General features: G+C 34.7%; 1 protein-coding gene and 1 long non-coding RNA gene across 12 annotated transcripts in view; one reads left to right on the forward strand and one right to left on the reverse strand.

Moving 5' to 3' along the window:
* The window catches only part of NBEAL1 (neurobeachin like 1), a 178525-nt gene that overhangs the window by 62552 nt on the left and 97684 nt on the right, over positions 1 to 18289 (forward strand). For 9 of the 11 annotated variants that reach the window (XR_004812406.2, XM_025441944.3, XM_049106659.1 and 6 more), the window contains 9 exons: positions 732 to 818; positions 2921 to 3004; positions 5842 to 5940; positions 6033 to 6613; positions 7330 to 7462; positions 8310 to 8429; positions 10105 to 10408; positions 14160 to 14245; positions 16672 to 16761. Coding sequence is in view for 10 of the 11 variants with exons in the window: in XM_025441944.3 (XP_025297729.3) it covers positions 732 to 818; positions 2921 to 3004; positions 5842 to 5940; positions 6033 to 6613; positions 7330 to 7462; positions 8310 to 8429; positions 10105 to 10408; positions 14160 to 14245; positions 16672 to 16761 (1584 nt within the window). In the remaining variant the exon portion in view is untranslated. The remainder of the gene's footprint in view (positions 1 to 731; positions 819 to 2920; positions 3005 to 5841; positions 5941 to 6032; positions 6614 to 7329; positions 7463 to 8309; positions 8430 to 10104; positions 10409 to 14159; positions 14246 to 16671; positions 16762 to 18289) is intronic. The other 2 variants (XM_025441949.3, XM_025441950.3) reach the window with 1 other exon arrangement.
* Positions 4746 to 18289, reverse strand: part of LOC125754508 (uncharacterized) — a 34119-nt gene continuing 20575 nt past the window's right edge. The window contains exon 2 of the long non-coding RNA XR_007408922.1: positions 4746 to 6579. This is a non-coding gene — a long non-coding RNA (uncharacterized LOC125754508). The remainder of the gene's footprint in view (positions 6580 to 18289) is intronic.

The raw sequence follows: 18289 nt of genomic DNA on the forward strand, positions 1-18289 counted from the left end.
TCCTTCTTAGGATGCTCTTGATAAATTCCTTTATAAATCTAACTTTCTTCCCCTTTTCACTTTCATTTGCATTATCTTTCTTTTTATCCAAAATGAGCTTGAGATCTATTGGGATGCTAGTTTTATATGCTTAAGCCAAAATACTTGGTTCTGTTCACAATCCCCATGTATGTCAGAGATAATCCTAATCCCCCTTGATGTAGAAACTAATATAATTTATGCTCAACTCTTAATAATTTTGGAAAATACATACATTCTTTGTCAAAGCACATTAGCACATTTGAGACTCTGAGAAATATTTTCCGAAAGAACTATTTTTAAAGTTAAATAGCATTTTACAAACCTACTTGACTACAGAATCCTTACTGTACATTATTTACCATAGTATCTTTAATCTATCTTAATAGCAAATTTCCTTCTTTTTTGTGAGACATTTTCTGCTGATTCTTTAAAGAATTTAGGAATATTAAGTAACCTACTTATTGCAGTTATTTCTTATTTTAGTAGCTTCAAGTTCCAAGAGAGAAATAACTAACAATTATATGGCATATGAACTAATATTTGTAATCCAAAAAGTGAATAGTTGATTTTCTGTTTAAAAGTAGTGTACTTCACAGGTGGATTCTTGAATTTATTTTCAAGAGACATGGAAATCCATTTAGACTTCATTTCTGCTTACCGGTAACTATTTAATGTTCTTTCTCCATTATTCTTGTCTCTGTTTTTAACAGCTATTTTTAAATGCTAACAATAAGGTGGCAGACAAGAACGAGAAAGACCTTGCCAACAAATTACTGACAGAAATGAATGAGGACCAGGTATCTACAAAGCCTGCATCTTGTTTCAGCTGAAGTCAAAATCAGTCAATGGGAACAGCTATTCCTGTACTTTTCTTCTTATGTCTTAAAATACACAAACACTATCTAATTCTAATCTTCATGAATTATTTTTGAATATTGTTAAAAAATTAAAAATAAAAATTTTTTCATCTTAAACATTGAAATCCTGGTGGTTGATATAAATAGTCAACAGTATTCCAACTGTATATGTGTATATCCTGTTCAGTTTAAGGAGACACAAAGTACAGGAATGGGATCCCAGTATCAATGCTGTCTACATGGTGGTGACTTCATATTTTGGGAGCTTCTTTTTCTAAGCATTGTGGTGTATTGGGACCTTAGGCTTTGTTTGTGAATATGTCTGGTCAGTTTTTTTTTTTTTTCTGGTCAGTTTTAATATCTTGATTCTTTGCTTCTTGATGATAAGTAATGATTACAATTCAATGGACAACCCGAATCCTGGAGGAAGGGAAGAAGATGCTGAACTCTTTGAGTCTTACTTTAGCATAAAACTTAACCGTTTTCTATAAAGTCACTTTTATATGGATATAAAGCAGAAATAAGTAATTTTTGTTGCTTTTCAGTATTAGGTAATTTAGTTTTGAAAAAACTACTTATTAAAAGTGCTATGGTATTTTTTCTTTCCCAAAATGTTTAGAGAGCTTACATGATATCTTTTGTTTATGTTCTCTTAATACCCAGGTTTATAAATAGAACTGTGGTATAAAGAGACTTGAAAATCTATTGTTTTCTGTTATGGATGTAAAATATCAACTATAGAGTACCATTTTAGATTTCTCTATAAATGTTAGTTCCTCTTAAGACCTTCTTATATAGGTTAACAAAATAGTTACAATGATATTCTTAGGGGTTTATGTTAGTATTTCTAATTATGTTAGCTTTCCTAGTTATGTGATGCCTAGCCATCTTGGACAAAGTGTAGGAAGGAAAGATCTTATTCATATGAAATCCTTTATGCAGAATGATTAATGGATATTATAATGTGTTTATTACATATATGCTATGTATATGTAATAATGTTTAATAAATAACATTAACAGAAATCAAGATACTGGCTTAAAAGTGATAGATCTTAGTTTAAAATGACAGAGACCAAATCAGTCCCCTTTTACTCAGGTCATTTTTAGTGGGAGGGAGAAAGGAAAGTCCCATTTGTGGAGTGAGTAGCTTTAAGTCATAGTAATATATTCCCAAAAGCAGATTTTTGGGACTGTGAGTTTTTGCAACATTTCTACTTCTGCTATGCTTTCATGGTTGATTAAGCCTGATTATATAACAATCATGTTCAGTTTTTTTAATGTTGTTAATGTTATATTTTGTTTTCACTTTTTTCCTCTAAATGTACTGCCCTAAAATTTAATACATCTCTTTATGATGAAGCTTAAACAGAAATAGACAAAATGAAGCTGAAGTTGTTTTGTTTTTTTTTTCCAGCTTTTGGCATTAAAGGTTACCTCTCAGAAACGTGATAATGCTTATAGATACATATTTCATTTTCTGTTATGCCTCAAATTTTGCACTTTATGTAAAAATAGAATACTTTATTGTTTGCAAGTGTGATTGGTGAATAAACATACCATTTCAATTATAACACAGGGCTTGGAAACCAAATAGACAACACCATTTTAAGCATCTTATTATACATGCTAATAAAATTTCAAACTAAAAGGTTCAGTATATTTCTGAAGAGAAATTAAAATGTAATAGAATTTCCAATGATAGACATCCCTCCCTTCCTCTGGAGATTGTCCATTATTTTTAAAAGCATGTAGTAAGCTTGGTGTTCTTTTTGGTTTTGGTTTTGGTTTTTTTCCAAAACATTTCAGAGTAATAAGTGAATGTAGTGTTGTCCTTGATAAGTGGTTTATTTTCTGTCAAATAGGTCACTTTTCTTGCAGGTATAGTGTTTCAGAAATCTGTTTTATTGGAAGAGGAATGTATTGCATGTTTAGTAATTATTTTTTCAGGTTTTCAGAACAAGGGTTTCCTGACTGAATACAAATGTTGAACATGTTGTTAATTTCTTGCCTCCTCTTTTTTTCCCCCTCTCTCTCTGGTAGGTGTTTCAGGGACAATTGGATTGTTTGGCTATATCAACCATTCAGGCTTTGACAGCAGTAATGAACAAATCTCCAGCTGCTAAGGTGAAACATACATCCTCAAGCTCTAAATTGTTATTTAAATATACTAATTTTCACTGTATAATTCCCAAAGTAATGTATGAAAGTATGTGTATAGTACCTGTTGTTTCACACCTGAAGTGAAATAGTTCACAAACTATCTCAGTACAGGAATCATTTTGCTGATAATTTTAGAGACAAACACCTATGGGCACTACTTTAGGATTTTATGATACAATTGTAACCTAATAGTGATTTATATAGTGTCAGTCAGCAAAGGTAGCACTGGTGTTGTTATGATTATTTTAAGTGATTCTATGGTTAGTGTGTTTAAAGAATTACATTTTATGTCATAGTTTTTCTTCATTAATAAATCATGACTCTTTCACTTTGCTCAGTTTATGACTGACTACATTGTGAACATTTTCCACATGTGAGCAGCCTTTTCAGTTTGGGACTTGTTTTTCCAGATGACCATGGAAGTTCTGCTAGTTACTCTTAGGGTTTTCTTTCTTTCTCATTCACTACCATTGACTCTGTCCTGCTTTTCACTTACACTGATTTTGTGCTAGTAATTTCCACATTGAATAGTTTTAAGGATTAGTGAGATCATCTTTGTAAAGCGGTAAGCATAGTGCTAGGCACATGCTAAATCCTTGATAAATATCAATGTCTATCATCATCGTTATTATTACCATTACCATTTTTCCTTTTATCTAACACCTCTAATATAGTTCATGGTTTGCCTTTCTAATAGCAGACATGAATGAATGATTCCTTTTTCCCTAAGCCATGCCTTCAGTAGTATTCCTTACTTTCCATTGGTTTTTGTTAGGAGACTCTTAAAAATTGCTCTGTAAATGTTGCTATATATAACTCATGGTTAGATGCTTATTAGATAGGCTTATACAACTTTTACAGGCTGGCTTAGGAATTGAATGCCATTTACAATAGTTTCTGTAAAAAATCATTTTGGAGCATCTGGGTGGCTCAGTCAGTTAAAAGCATTTGCCTTTTGCTTAGGTCATGATCTCACAGTTCTGGGATGGAATTCTGGGATTCAGCCCCATGTTGGGCTCCCCCACTCAGTGCGGAGTTGGCATCTCCTGCTTCTCTTGCTTATGCTCTCTCTCACTCGTTCTTTCTCAAATAAATAAATAAAATCTTTTAAAAAAATCATTTTAAGTTCTAAGTAATTGATTTGAGTATAATAGATTGTACTATACTTGAATTTCAGACCTGGAATGATCAAGTCTTATTAAAATACAATTTTTAAAAATTATATAATGCTTTGTATGATTTAAAGTTCAAAAAGTTACTTTAAAAAACCCTTTTGGGGAGCACTTGGATGGTTCAGTCAGCTAAGTGTCTGACTCTTGACCTCAGCTCAGGCTTTGATTTCAGGGTTGTGGAATTGAGGCCCATGTCTAGCTCCATACTCAGCATGCAGTCAGCTTGAGATTCTCTCTCTCCCTCTACTCCTTTCCCCATTCATGCTGTCTGTCTCTCAGTCTCTAAATATATAGATAAATTACTGAAATCTTTTTTTATAAAAGCCCTTTAAAAAATGATTGGTATTCTTTTTTTTAAGTTTTTATTTAAATTACAGTTAAGATACAGTGTAATATTAGTTTCAGGTGTACAATATAGTTGTTCAACGCTTCCATACAGCACTCAGTGTTCATCACAACAAGTCACTTCTTGCTCTCCATCACCTGTATAACCTACCTCCCCACCCACCTCTCCTCTGGTAACCATTAGTGTGTTCTCTATAGGTAAGAGTCGGTTTCTTAGCTTCTCTCTCTCTCTCTTTTTTTTTTTTCCCCTAGGCCTGTTTGTTTTGTTTCTTAAATGCCACATATGAATGAAATCCTACAAATCCTATTTGTCTTTCTCTGACTGACTTATTTCACTTAACATAATACTCTAGATCCATCCATGTCATTACAAATGATATTTCATCTTTTTTATGACTGAGAAATAGTCCATCATATATATATTTATATATCTCTCTGTCTCTCTCTATATATATCTACACACACATCTTCTTTATCCATTCATCAATTGATGGACACTTGGGCTATTTCTATAATTTGACCACTGTAGCTAATACTGCTATAAACACAGGGGTGCTGCATCCCTTTGAATTAGTATTAAAAAATTCCTTTAAAAATTTTTCTTCCTCCCCTTCGCCCATAGTCAACTAGTTCCCCTCCACAGAGGCAACCAATCTTACTCATTTTATTTAAATATTTGATTTTAAGTGTATAGATTGATGCCTGATTTACTGGACCAATGTTGTATTACTAGCTTTTTTGGTTGTCTCTTTATTTTACTTCTAGGGTTGTGTGCCCACTTGTTCGAAAATACATATGACTTAGATCCTAACAAAATGAACTTGATATTTCAGATAATTCAGTCCTTTTAGATACAAAAAGCAGAGAGAAAAATTGGGTTGCCGAACTCTAATTTAATCTTGAGAGACTGCTGACTCCTCTTACCCCCAAAGTCTCCTCAATTTCTTCTCCGTATTTGTTTTGATTTCATATATATTTCATGTTAAACTATATCATTACAAAACAAGTGAAAGGAAATGAATGTACCTGAATCTGAAATGAAAATAATAATTTTATAATGTACAATTCTTGCTTATTTATTTTACATTTTGATAGACTATGGTCACATATTTCAGAAGGTATATAGTCTATTTTAAGATGAAGTGATTTAAGAAATAAATATTGAGCTCAGTCTTTTCAATATTAAGTTAATTAACTTAAATGAGTATATAACAGCATTTTAAAATTCCAACAAATACAGTCTTTGAAGATTGTGCTTTGATGTATTTCTTTCCCTTCCCCTAGGAAGTATTTAAAGAAAGAATTGGTTATACACATATGTTTGAGGTTTTAAAATCCCTGGGTCAGCCACCACTGGAACTACTTAAAGAACTTATGAATATGGTGAGTTTTATAGTTTTTAATTATTAAACACTTTCCATTATCTCCCTATCCAACGTGGTTACTAACCTTTTATCTTTTATGTTGCTTTATAGGCTGTAGAGGGTGACCACACTTCAGTTGGGATATTGGGCATTAGTAATGTCCATCCTCTCTTGCTTCTTATCCAGTGGCTTCCAGAGCTAGAATCCCATGATCTGCAAATTTTCATCTCTGATTGGCTGAAAAGAATTTGCTGTATTAATAGGCAGAGTCGAACTACTTGTGTCAATGCAAACATGGGAATTCACATCATCAAAACACTTGATTCCCATTCTTCCCTCCATCGAACTTGTGCTGAGAACTTGATTGCACTTCATGGTTCCTTGGGGAGTCAGTCAGTGAGCTCAGAAGAAATACGTCGACTACTGAGATTGCTGAGAGTGGATGAATCTGAATATATTCATCCTTACACCACTCCTGTGACTCGAGCAATTCTGACAATGGCCCGAAAACAAAGTCTAGAGAGTGCACTACAGTATTTTAATTTGTCACATAGTATGGCAGGAATTACTGTGCCTTCCATACAGAAGTGGCCAGGATCTGCCTTTTCTTTCAATGCTTGGTTTTGCTTAGATCAGGATCAGTTGACTCTTGGCATTGCTAACAAAGGAGGAAAAAGAAAACAGTTGTACAGGTACTGGTACAAATTATGGAATGTAAATGAATACTGTCACAACAATATATGCTGTAATTCCCAAACAGGAAAAAGCATTTCAAGCCTCTAGTTTTTAAATGCAGGACAGTTTATCTGAAGCTTCTCTATCCTTAGGGTATATACAGTTTAATTATTAGTATTTTATTATTTCATTATATTGATTACATATCTCAAATATTTTGCTAGTTCTTTGGTTTAGAAGCAAAGTTCCTTCTTAAAAGTATTGTAAAAGTGGAGAAAAAGGAAAAATTTTTAAATGAATGCTGATCTTTTTGTTCCATTGAAAATGCCATATATTTATATGAAGGATCAGAAAACCTTTGTTTCTGTGGATCCAGACTTAATTAGTTCAGTAACTAATAAGTTTTAATACACCTTGTGATTTTTAAGACTTTTATTCATGCTTTTTGAATCCTGTTTGAAAGAATTTTGAAGATTTGAAAGTTTATTGTTTTACTGTTGTTTGATAATGGGATCCCACTCTTATGGCTACCTTTTTATAATTTACTAAACCAATTATTAAACCTAAAAAAGAATTATCTTTAAAGCAAGATTGGACTGATTGATACTTGGCAGCAGAATGTAAACCACAGCATAATTGATAAAGATATTCATGATGATATGGTTTTGTGTGTTCCAGTGATGATAACTGAACAACTGACTTCAAAGGTTCTGATAACATATATTTTTGTTAGCTTTTTTACAGGAAGTGGCATGGGTTTTGAAGCTTTTATTACCCATTCAGGTATGTTGGTTGTGGCAGTGTGCACAAAAAGAGAATATGCTACAGTTATGCTTCCTGACCACAGTTTCTGTGATTCCCTCTGGGTAAGGTTTTAAGACATCACATTTAACTTTTTCTGGTTCTTTCTTTTTTTTTGTTTTTAAGTTTGATTTGCCAACATATAGTATAACACCCAGCGTTCATCCCATCAAGTGTCCTCTTCAGTGTCCGTCACCCAGTTGCCCCATCCCCCTGCCCACTTCCCCTTCCGCAAACCTTTGTTTCCCAGAGTTAGGAGTCTCTCGTGGTTTGTCTCCCTCTCTAATTTTTCCCACTCAGTTCCCCTCTTTATAATCCCTTTTACTGTTTCTTATATTAAAAACACATTTGGTGCATGTACATGAGGAGTTGTCTCCTTTTTGAGAGTTGATTAATTTTTACTTTAAAATTCTATTTATGTTGAAGTTTATCTATAAGGAAGTTAACATCATTATCATCATCATCATACATTCAGCAGCAGTAAGTTTTCTCCTAAAAAGTTAAAAGGAAATGTTAACATTTCTTTCAAGTTCTCTAGAATCTGATTTGATTTTGAAACTCCACTTAAAATGAGAACATAAATTAAATTATTAAAAACAATGCATTTCTGTTGCTTTTCTTAAAGTATAAATTGCTTATTAGAAAAATTGATTATAAAGAATACTCAGACTTGATAAGTGCAGAAAAGATACTATGTTACAATTGTGTATAAATTTTCCAGAATAGATGTAAATGCTTTTATTGTACTACAGGAAAAATTGTCATTCACTTTAAGAACAGAATTTTAACCAAGATTTAATTATGCTTAATCTCAATGTTCTACTGTTCACACAAACTAATACTCTGAAAGTATTTGTCATTCCAAAGATTTAATGTAATTTTAATCTTTAAATTTATGTCTTACTTTATTAGCACAACATAACCATTGTTCATATGCCTGGAAAAAGACCCTTTGGTCAGAGCCTTGTCTATATCTATGACAACGGACAGCAGAAGGTCTCTGCCCCTCTCAGATTTCCTGCCATGAATGAAGTAAGCATATCTAACCTATTCTTTATGGGACCCATTGATTGAGAACTCTTGAAAAAAAAAATTTTTTTTAAGATTTATTTATTTATTTATGAGAGAGAGAGAGACAGAGAGAGAGAGAGAGAGAGAGGGGCAGAGACACAGGCAGAGGGAGAAGCAGGCTTCCATGCCAGGAGCCCGACGCAGGACTTGATCCTGGGACTCCAGGATCGCACCCTGGGCCAAAGGCAGGTGCCAAACCACTGAGCCACCCAGGGATCCCCCTTGAAAATTTTTAATTTAATGTAGAAGCTTCTGTTTTTTTAAAAATATGTGCCCATAAATTTTAAAGGGTTTTCTATATTATAACGTATAGTAAGTTAATATTTAATACCATTAGCCTATCATTATTAGGTGAAGTTAAACAACATGTAATAAAAACAACTTTTAAGTTTCTTCTTTAGAAGAAACAAATGTAGTTAAATTCGGCTTAGGAGAAAAAGACTAAAAATAGGAAAGCCAAAGAAATTGAATAGTAGAGAGCAAAAGATTGTTTAATAAAGCTCCTCCAAGGGCACCTGCCTGGCTCAGTCGGAAGAGCATGGGACTCTTGTGGTTATGAGTTCAGGCCCCACATGGAGTGTAAAGATAACTTTAAAATAAAATCTTTTAGTAAATAAATAAAGCCCATCAAGTATACAAGGTACTTAGAGATTGTTATGATGGCCTCTTTTTCATTTCTACTGAATTTAAAATAGTAATGAAGAAACTTTTTTTTTTTTAGAAACTTTTTTTTAAAAGATTTTATTTATTCATGAGAGACAGAGAGAGAGATGCAGAGACATAGGGAGAAGCAGGCGGGGAGCCTGATGTGGGACTCGATCCCAGGATCTCGGGATCATGACCTGAGCCAAAGGCAGATGCTCAATCACTGAGCCACCCAGGTATCCCAGTTATGAAGAAACTTTAAGCCTTTAAATTGTAGTCAAATATAAACCAGAATTTATTTACTGAGATGATTCTTTTTTTTTTTTTAAGATTTTATTTATTTATTCATAGACACAGAGAGAGAGGCAGAGACACAGGCAGAGAGAGAAGCAGGCTCCATGCAGGTAGCCCGATGTGGGACTCGATCCCGGGTCTCCAGGATCGCACCCCAGGCTGCAGGTGACGCCAAACCGCTGCGCCACCGGGGCTGCCCTACTGAGATGATTCTTGAAGAACATTAGTGTAAAGGTTTTTTGAGAATTCTTAAATAATTTTGAAAGAGCTTTTTAAAAAAACGATGAAATACATTATTTCCTAAGTCCTTTTAGGATTCTAGTAATTGTTGTTATCTATCCTGATGCTCATTACAGAATAACCTGTAATTAGTATTATTTATACAAATGTTTAGCTTGTTTATAAATTTTAAAGGCGAAAAGTAGTTTCCTCTATTTGAGAATGCAGTAAAATTGTTAAAGATTTTAAAAATACTCATTAAAATGTGAGTTATAAAAGTAATGCATCTAAATACTATAGGCCAAAAGTAACATCTGTAATGACTTACGTGTACACACATTATGACCCAATAAAATTAAAACTTCCTGTTTTAGTTTCCATCTATTTGTTTTCTTAATTTTATGAACTGTTTTTTTTTCAATATCAAGTTAGAGATGTAATTAAAATTGTGTAATTTATTTTGTTTCTTAATTCTTAGCCTTTTATTTCCTGCTGCATTGGTTCAGCTGGGCAAAGAACCACGACTCCTCCACCATCCCAAATTCCAGATCCGCCTTTTTCTTCCCCCATTACTCCTCATCGGACATCATTTGGTGGAATTTTGTCATCAGCCTCCTGGGGAGGATCACTTGAAAAATCAAAACTGATTACGAAATTGATATCAGCTGGAACCCAAGATAGTGAATGGGGATGCCCCACATCTCTGGAGGGTCAGCTAGGGTCTGTTATCATCTTCTACGAAGCACTACAGCCTCCTCAAGTGAAGGCATTATATTTAGCAGGTGAGCATGTACAGTCATACTTCTTAAACTTAGTTTTTTTGTTGCTTACATGTATTTTGAAGAATATATTTGATCTCAAGAGTATATTTGTATTTGTAATGGAAGCTGAAAGGGAAGAAAAAACTCACTACATTTCATCCTCCCCACCTCCAACTTGATTGGGGTATTATTGGTATAGAACATAGGTATGTTTAAGAAGTACAGTGTAGGGATGCCTGGGTGGCTCAGTGGTTGAGCGTCTGCCTTTGGCCCAGGGTGTGATCCTGGAGTCCCAGGATCAAGTCTCATGTCAGGCTCCCTGCATGGAGCCTTCTTCTCCTTCTGCCTATGTCTCTGCCTCTCTCTCTCTGTCTGTCATGAATAAATAAAATCTTAAAAAAAAAAAGAAGTACAATGTAATGATTTGGTACACATATATATTGCAAAATGATTACCACAATAAGGTTAGTTAGGACCTCTGTCCGTCACATAATTACAGCATGTGATTGTGTGATGTGTGGTGAAAGCATTTGAGATCTACTCTCTTAACTTTTTTTTTTCTTAAGATTTTATTTATTCATAAGAGACACACAGAGAGAGGCAGAGACACAGGCAGAGGGAGAAGCATGCTTTATGTGGAGCCTGATGTGGGACTCGATCCCAGGTCTCCAGGATCAGGCCTTGGGCTGAAGGTGGCGCTAAACCGCTGAGCCACCTGGGCTGCCCTACTCTCTTAATAACTTTTTGGGGTATAATATAGTTTGGTTAACTCTAGTACACCATACCTTTTTTTTTGGTAAGCATAATAAAGCAAACCTTTAGGAAATATTTCAAATATCCATAATAATGTCTATATTAGTCTGTTAGGACTGCTCTAACACAATACCACAGACTTGGGTTACTTAAACACTATTTCTTCACAATTCTGGATGTATAATTCCAAGATCAAGTTTCCATCAGGCTTGGTTTCTGTTAAAGATTCTCCCTGGCTTGTAGATTACTGCCTTCTCACTGTGACCTCACATGGCATCTTCCCTTGGTGTATGTGCGAAGAGAAAGATGTCTATTCCTCTTCTTATGAGGGACCCTTATGACATCATTTAACTTTAGATACCTCCTTAAAGACCCTATCTCCAAATATAATCACGTAGGGTGCTAAAACTTCAACATATGAGTTTGGGAGGGACATAATTCAGTATATAATATTGCCAGTACTTTTGACAGATTTTAATAAATTGATGAAACAAAATATGTCTATGTTTATAAGAAATCATATGATTGATTCTAAAATTATGTGTCTTGTTCTAAGACTTGTCATTTTTATATTAACATACCTGAAGAAATGAGGACAGAAGAATCCTATTTCTTGGATAAGATTACAAGCTATTTTTGTTTTGGCTTTTCCTTTTTCTTTTGGCAGTGATTTTAAAGATACACACTGTTATTATTGGATCATAACTATTTTCAAAATTATATCTATATTCTAGTAGGATGTTCAGGAGGTAAACCTCTAAGTATTTATATGTACCAACTGCAAAAGAGTTATGTAAAAATATCTTTTTTAGATTACATAATCTTGAAATGAATGGGACTGCCTAGATTTAATTTGGATTTTATTTTTATAATTCTTCCAATTTACAGTTCTACTCTTACAAATAATAGTTGTTTGTTGTATGGTCTTCTTAATGATTGTTTTGGGTGGTTGCATAATATTTCATTGAATCTGTATTGCATAATTTACTTAGGTTGTTTATAGTTTTTAATTTGACATAAACTTGAAGTATTAAATAAGATGAGCTATTGTACTTTTAGTGTTTTTCCTTAATTTGGATACGTTCACTTATAATAAACTCCCAGGATATATATTCAAAGTGTTTGAATTTTTTTTTGGCTCTTAATACATGTTGCTTAATCTGTTTCCAAAAGATACATACCAATTCATAGTGTCTACTAGTAAAATGTAAGTATACCAATTTCATCACAGGCTTATTAAGGTGGAATGGTCAGTACTATTTCCTTCATTTTTTGATTTAAGATGGGAACTTGTTATAATTTGTATTTGTTAGATTTTTTTTTTAGTCTTATTAATTCACAGTTCAATTTCTGTGGTATCTATTCACATTATTGGTTGATTGTTTTGCTATTTTATCTTATAAATTTAAATTACGTTAGATAAATTACTAAGTAGATTTTGTTATATTTGATATTAGTTTTCTGATACCATATAAAATTCCCTTTCTCTAGTGGACATCAAACCACCCCCCAGCTTTTTTTAGGTTTTAGATGAACTGGAGGTGATGTAAAAATAAAGTTCATTTGGCTAGTATGTTGTTTTTTTTTTTCCTTTTCAATCAATCAATCTTATTTATTTCAAAATTTCCTTCTTTTACCTTCAACAAAAATACATTTCCATTCCTTCTATCTTTGTAACATATCTCCTAGTTTTCTACATGCAGAATTTATCTCTGATTCTTATCAGTTTGTATAGTTAGCAGAATTTTAACTTTTAGAAACCTTAGTCTCCCTTGAAAACAATATAGTAAGTAAGCATGAACCCTTACATCTGAATTCTTTAGACCTAAGTTAATGAATCAATAAAGCACAAACCATGTATACCAACAGACTCAAAAATCCTTAGTTTCTTTGCAGTAAGAAATAAAAACCATAAATCTGTGTTTCGTAAGCAGTGCTTTAGTGCTTTACCCAAACTTGAACCCTAACCCTAATCCTAAATTGGGTTCTTTTTTTTTTTTTCCTAAGATTTTATTTATTTACTCACAAACTCATGAGAGACACAGGCAGAGGGAGAAACAGGCTCCGAGCAGGGAGCTTGACGTGGGACTCGATCCAGGATCTCCAGGATCACGCCCTGGGCTGAAGGTGGCGCTAAACCGCTGAGCCACCCGGGCTGCCCCTAAATTGGGTTCTGACTCAACCCAGCCCCATAGCCTGGCCCAGAAGCACAAGGGACTGACAACACATAAGCGACACCAGAAAACTCAGCCACCCACTCGGGGAAATGTGGCCATTTGGAAGACCAGCAAATGTCTAGAACCCAAACAATTGGAAGGGCCTCCTGAGCCCAGTCATACATTCAATGTCGCCACTGCACATCAGCTCCAAGCCTGAGCCTCATGCTAAGCCTTGCCCTCAACTCAGCCTTCTGGGGAGGTCTCTACCATTTGGGCAGATGGGAACCTCCAAGCTCCTGGGCCCTAACCCTAACCCTAGATTGAGTTGTGATCTGACCCAGCCCCAGAGCCTGGGTCCAAATCCCAAGGGACTGATGATACATGAGCGACACCAGAAAGCTCAGGACACCCTCTAGGAGGAAAAAGTGCCGTTTGTATGAGGGGCAGACAGCAGGAGCTCAAGAAATTGGAGGGGCATTCTGAGCCCACCCTGCACACCAGCCGTGCATCTGAACCTCACTAACCCCTGTCCTCACTTCAGCCCTGCGGGGATGTCTCCCCCATGATAGCAGATGGGACCCTCCAAGCTGTTGGACCCTCACCTTCTCCCTAACCCTAACCCCTAACCCTAAACTCAGCTCTCCATTGAGGTGTCCTCACTGCTGGCCGGTAGGTCCCTCCAAATTCCTGGGCTCTAACATCCTAGCTTTGCATCCAGATTTTGTACCATGGCTAGTATGTTTTATCTGTGTTGAATAGCTTGAAACAGCTTAATTTTTAAATTTATTCTGATTACACAGAACCAAGGAGGCCATATATATTCAGTGACATTTGTGTATGTGTGTCTAAATAATTTTCAGGTCCAAACTGTTTAAGTCCTTGGAAATTCCAAGAGTCTGACATGGCTGACCTGCCTGGTAACATCCTTCTTCACTACACTGCAAAGGTGAGAATAGATGCATGGAGTGTATCTAGTTGTAACTATGCTGTGAATAAAATTCCATTTTTGTTCCTTTTGTCATTTCGATGGATATTTGAGAAGGATGGTCTTGAATTTCCATTTAAAAATTACTAATTTTCAAAAGAAGAGGAGAAGCAATAAAAATTAATTTGCAACTCTCAACTAGGATTCAAATGTTAATCATTATTTCATCCCAGTAGTATGAGTGGGAATCGTTATAGTTGGAATACTAATGAATTGACGTCAGTAAACTTATATTATCCTACTGTTTTGGAAGGAGAGATTAAATAGAACAACTTTTTTTTTTGTTTATTTTTTAAATGTAATACTAGCAAGAAAACAAACCAAAAAAAAAAAGAAATGTTTATTTCATAAAGAGAAATAAGAAACTACTTATATGCAAGCACACATAGTCCTTTTTCCTTCAAAGACTTACCCAGTGAAAGTAATTAAGATCAGCAATAGCTGAGGGAAAGATCAAGTGTAGAACTCGAAGGAAGAAAAGGAAAGTGACATAAACAATATTAGTTGCCTTCATTGTACCAAATGTTACGTTGACCCAGAAAATGCTTTTGTTTGTGAGATTATACAATGTAGAAATTTTTTTCTAGGTTAGCCAGCTAGTACATGGTCATAATTTATTACTTTGAAAACTTACTTGTGATATCTGACCTAATAAAATTTACTTATCATTATATTACCCTTAACTTTTTATTTTGATTAATTTCAAGCCTAGAGTGTTTGAAGGAATGGTAAACTAAAATCATATATACTCTCCACCTGAATTCACCAATTATTAACATTTTGCCATACCTGTTGACTGTCTCAATCTTTTGTGAAGATAGATTGACGTAGCTATCAGACACTTAGAAATACCCCTAAATATTTCTATGTAATTATTAACCTACCTAGAAAAATTATCAGTAATTTATGTACTCTTTCAGATTTTCCCAGTTTTCCCGAAAATATTTTGTTTATTAGCCTTTTAAAAATTTAAATCTGGATCAAGGTTCATGCATTGTATTATCTATAAGGTCTCTTCCGCCTCAATCTTTTTTAATGTTTGCCTTTTGTAACACTAACATTTTTCCAAAGATATGTTTGTCTACTGAACTAGACTTTTAAGTTATTTTCTTGGCAGGAACTGTATCATATTCTTATTTTCACTTTTAGAAGTAGATAGGAAATAATTGAATTTAATCTCACTAATGTATTTAGTAGCATGTTCTAGACTTAATAGCTAATTGAGTCTTTTTAGCATTATGGTTGTCATATTCTCTTTTCAAATTTAAACTTGATAAAATTCTGTAATAAAATAGCTATTAATGTTTTTCCTCAATAAATTCAGTATGGCAAATATATACAATAAACAGTTTCTTCGAAAAATATTTCTTAAAAATGGTGATGAGTGTTCTGTGGTTAAGTTTGGGGAGATGTATTTTGTATATCCATTTAGAGATTGATATCACTTGAAAAATCTTGTTAAAAACTAGTTTACTTTTGTTTTATTCTACTTTTTTCATAAGTTATTTGAGCATAGAACATGTTCTGTTTTTTTTTTTTTAAGATTTTATTTATTTATTCATAGAGATGCAGAGAGAGAGAGAGAGGCAGAGACACAGGCAGAGGGAGAAGCAGGCTCCATGCAGAGAGCTCTACGCGGGACTCGATCAAGGGTCTCTAGATCACGCCCTGGGCTGCAGGTGGCGCTAAACCGCTGCGCCACCGGGGCTGCCCACATGTTCTGTTTTTTTAATCGTACTTATTGACAAGTACTAGTCTGGGAAAAGGTGCTCTAGAGGGTTTTTTGACAGTCAGCAGTTTTTCATTTTTGTGCTGATGTGTAGGAGGTGTTAAGCCATCCATTGCTGATAATTTTTTGAGTGTCTTCTTCAAGCCAAGAATTGTGCTGAACTTTCAGGATATAAAGATGAATAAAGTGTCTGACTTTAAGAAGCTTATAACCTAAAGTGAAGTAAATATGAAAAAAAAATTGCAGTATAATTTTGTGAGCATCTTTCTTTTTAGCTGCCATTTAGAATAGTAATATTAAACTTAATATTGTAAGCATCTTATCATTGACTATTCTATATACCCTTTTAAATTATGGTGAAATGGGCAGCCCGGGTGGCTCAGTGGTTTAGCGCCGCCTTCAGCCCAGGGTGTGATTCTGGAAACCTGGGATTGAGTCCCACGTCAGGCTCCCTGCATGGAGCCTGCTTCTCCCTCTGCCTCTCTCTCTCTCTCTCTGTGTCTCTGCCTCTCTCTCTCTCTGTGTCTCTCATGAATAAATAAATAAAATCTTTAAAAGAAAAGAAAAAAAATTATGGTGAAATGTTTCACATATAGTTAAAATGATGTTTTGTCCTCACTGTGCTTAGCTATTTGCCATATTTTCCTTTTATTCTTAGGCTTGCAAAAATTCAATCTGTCTTGATTTATCTACTAATTGTTTGCATGGGAGATTAACAGGAAACAAAGTAGTGAACTGGGACATCAAGGTAAGTAATGATGAGCAACATACTATGTTGAGTTTATTGAACCTTTTAAAGAGTTTATCTTTTAAGCACCACCAGTTTTTTTTTTTTAATATTTTATTTATTTATTCATGATAGTCACACAGAGAGAGACAGAGAGGCAGAGACACAGGCAGAGGGAGAAGCAGGCTCCATGCAGGGAGCCTGATGTGGGATTTGATCCCAGGTCTCCAGGATCGTGCCCCGGGCCAAAAGCAGGCGCCAAACCGCTGCGCCACCCAGGGATCCCTAAGCACCACCAGTTTAATCTGAGTAATAAGTCCTGGTGAATATGTTTGCAGGCAAGATATACAGTTTGAAGTATAAACAAAGAAGTAGAATGATTAGTTTGCTTGAAAGTTAGTTACCTTCTTAAACTACGTTTGAATTTAACAGTTTCTTTTAGAAGAATATACTGCCTTAGTTTATTGATCTGCTTTTAAGGTATTTAATCCCTAAACTTATATGGCAGATTTCAACCAGAGAGCACAGGTGAGGGGTGGAGCAGAGGAAGAGGGGCACGCAGATTCCCCACTGAGCAGGGAGTCAGCCCAATGCAGGGCTCAATCCCAGAACCCTGAGATCATGACTTGAGCCAAAGTCACATGCTTAACTCACTGAGCCATCCAGGTACCCCCCCCCCTCCAGTTTATTTATTTATTTGAGAAAGAGAATGTGCATGCAAGCAGGGAGACTTGCAGAGGGAGGAGAAAGAGAATCCTCAAAAATATTTCCCACCACTGAGAGAAGTCCCAGGACCCCAACTGAGATCATGATCTGAGTGGAAGTCAAGAGTGAACCCTCAACAGACTGAGCCAGCTAGGAGTCCCCCAAAACCCTGTTATCCTATAGTCCGTTAACACCCATCAAATAATGCCTTTTGTTTCAGTGGAACAGAGATCATTAGGATAATTCTGCCAGTATAGAAAATGAACCCATCAGTTGTTAGTCCTGTTATTCATATGGTATAAAGCATTTTTCTCTTTGACTTTGAAATGAGACCACTTAATTTTACCTGTTAAAATGATAAAATTAAAAAATAAATAAATAAAATGATAAAATTTATGACATTTGTCCATTCATAAGTTAACTTTTGCTGTCACTTAATAAGATTGGTCTCTGAGGCTAGTTGTAGGTACGTATTACTTGTATGTAGAAAGCTGATTATTTGTGCCATACATTATATTTGAAAATCAAAGTAGTTTTTGGTGCCTTGAGTTACAACTACAGGGAAATCAAACAGAAACAGATAATGAGGAAATGTTCATTGTATTTTTTTTTCCTTCAGAAAATTATGTTTTACTTTTAATTTTTTGGGTTTTTTAAAGACTTTTTAAAAATTTGTTTCAGAGGTAGAATTTAGTGATTCATCAGTTGCATATAATGCCCAGTGCTATTATATCAAGTGCCCTTCTTAATGCCCATCACCCATAAATTATCCCTTCCCCTACCCACCTCCCTTCCAGCAATGTTCAGTTTGTTTCCTAGAGTTCAGTGTCTCTTATGTTCATTG

The sequence above is a fragment of the Canis lupus genome, chromosome 37, assembly GCF_003254725.2.
Source record: "Canis lupus dingo isolate Sandy chromosome 37, ASM325472v2, whole genome shotgun sequence".
Lineage (NCBI taxonomy): Eukaryota > Metazoa > Chordata > Mammalia > Carnivora > Canidae > Canis > Canis lupus.